Source organism: Fukomys damarensis, unplaced genomic scaffold, assembly GCF_012274545.1.
Source record: "Fukomys damarensis isolate Sample0158 unplaced genomic scaffold, DMR_v1.0_HiC HiC_scaffold_6199, whole genome shotgun sequence".
Lineage (NCBI taxonomy): Eukaryota > Metazoa > Chordata > Mammalia > Rodentia > Bathyergidae > Fukomys > Fukomys damarensis.
In genome coordinates this window covers 1-1,187 of record NW_022907111.1, presented here as the reverse complement: position 1 = coordinate 1,187, position 1,187 = coordinate 1, and the positions used below count along the sequence as shown (strand labels likewise).

General features: G+C 56.0%; 1 protein-coding gene across 1 annotated transcript; it reads left to right on the top strand.

Annotated features, from left to right (window-relative positions):
• Positions 1-28: 28 nt before the first annotated feature.
• On the top strand, positions 29-1,172 carry LOC104858865 (zinc finger MYND domain-containing protein 15-like; the record flags this gene model as incomplete). Its single annotated transcript, XM_010619311.1, has 6 exons — positions 29-104; positions 231-347; positions 430-518; positions 606-704; positions 861-1,014; positions 1,106-1,172. Coding segments are annotated over exons 1-6 (566 nt in total), but the record flags the coding sequence as incomplete, so codon positions are not given.
• Between the last annotated feature and the right edge of the window lie 15 nt (positions 1,173-1,187).

Genomic DNA, 1,187 nt, shown 5'->3' with positions numbered 1-1,187 from the left:
CCTCCTCTCTTTCAATCCCTCAGGAGATCCATACCAACTTCTCCAAGGGGATGGGGCTGCCCTGATGCCTCCAGTGCCCTCGGACCCACCCAGGGGCCCCTTTGGTGAGCTGGAGGGACCCTGAGGGAGGTAGGAATTGAGACAGGGACTGGAGGGCTAGAAGCCTCAGTGACTGAGGAAAAGGGAGGCCATTATACCAGAGAGGTCCTCTAGTAACCCACTCTCTCCAGGCAAATGGCAGGATTACTACACCTGGCGAGGCCTCAGTCTCGACTCCCCCATGGCCGTGCTTCTCACCTACCCGCTGACTGTGTATTACATCATCACACACCTGGTGCCCCAGTCCTGTAAGAAATACAAAGCATGATGGGGGATGCAGGGAGGGGGAGTGAGGGAGACCATAATCTTAAAGAGCTGGCCTCTTGCCAGTCCCTGAGCTCAACATCCAGAACAAGCAGTCACTGAAGATCCACGTGATAGAGGCAGGGAAGGAGTTTGACCTTGTCATGGTGTTTTGGGTAAGTCTCTCCATGCCTGGAAACTGGACACTGGGTGAGAGTGGGCATAGGGTGGGACCCAGACATGCTCTTCTTCCTGTCCTTTAGGAGCTCTTGGTCCTGCTCCCCCATGTGGCCCTGGAGCTGCAGTTTGTGGGTGATGGCCTGCCCCTTGAGAACGACCAGCAGCATTTTACCCTGCAGAGGGTGAGAGTGGAGGGGGCCCTACTCTTCAGCCCTCATTCTTCTACCGACCTCATGATGGGATCCTGCACTTCCTGTCCCCACTCCTTTGTCTTGCCTGGTACATCCTCTGCTACCCTAACTTCTGGTGGCTTTCTCAACCCCGTCTTGTTCCTACAGGATGGCCCTGAGGTATCTGTTCATTCTACTTCTGGGGTATCAGCACGGTTCAGCTCTGGGACTAAGGAGAAGGGGGGCCGCAGGGACCTGCAGATCAAGGTGTCAGCTAGGCCCTACCACTTGCTCCAGGGACCCAAGCCTGACCTGGTCATCGGTAAGAGTCCGAGGCTCAAGGGCAGGAGTGTGGGAAAGGTAGGAGAGAAGGTGACCCTGGGAGCCAGCATCTTCCTGCTCTTCCTGAACAGGATTTAACTCTGGCTTTGGCCTCAAGGACACATGGCTGAGCTCTCTGCCTCGCTTACAGGTGGGGAAGCTCCTATCTCCTTC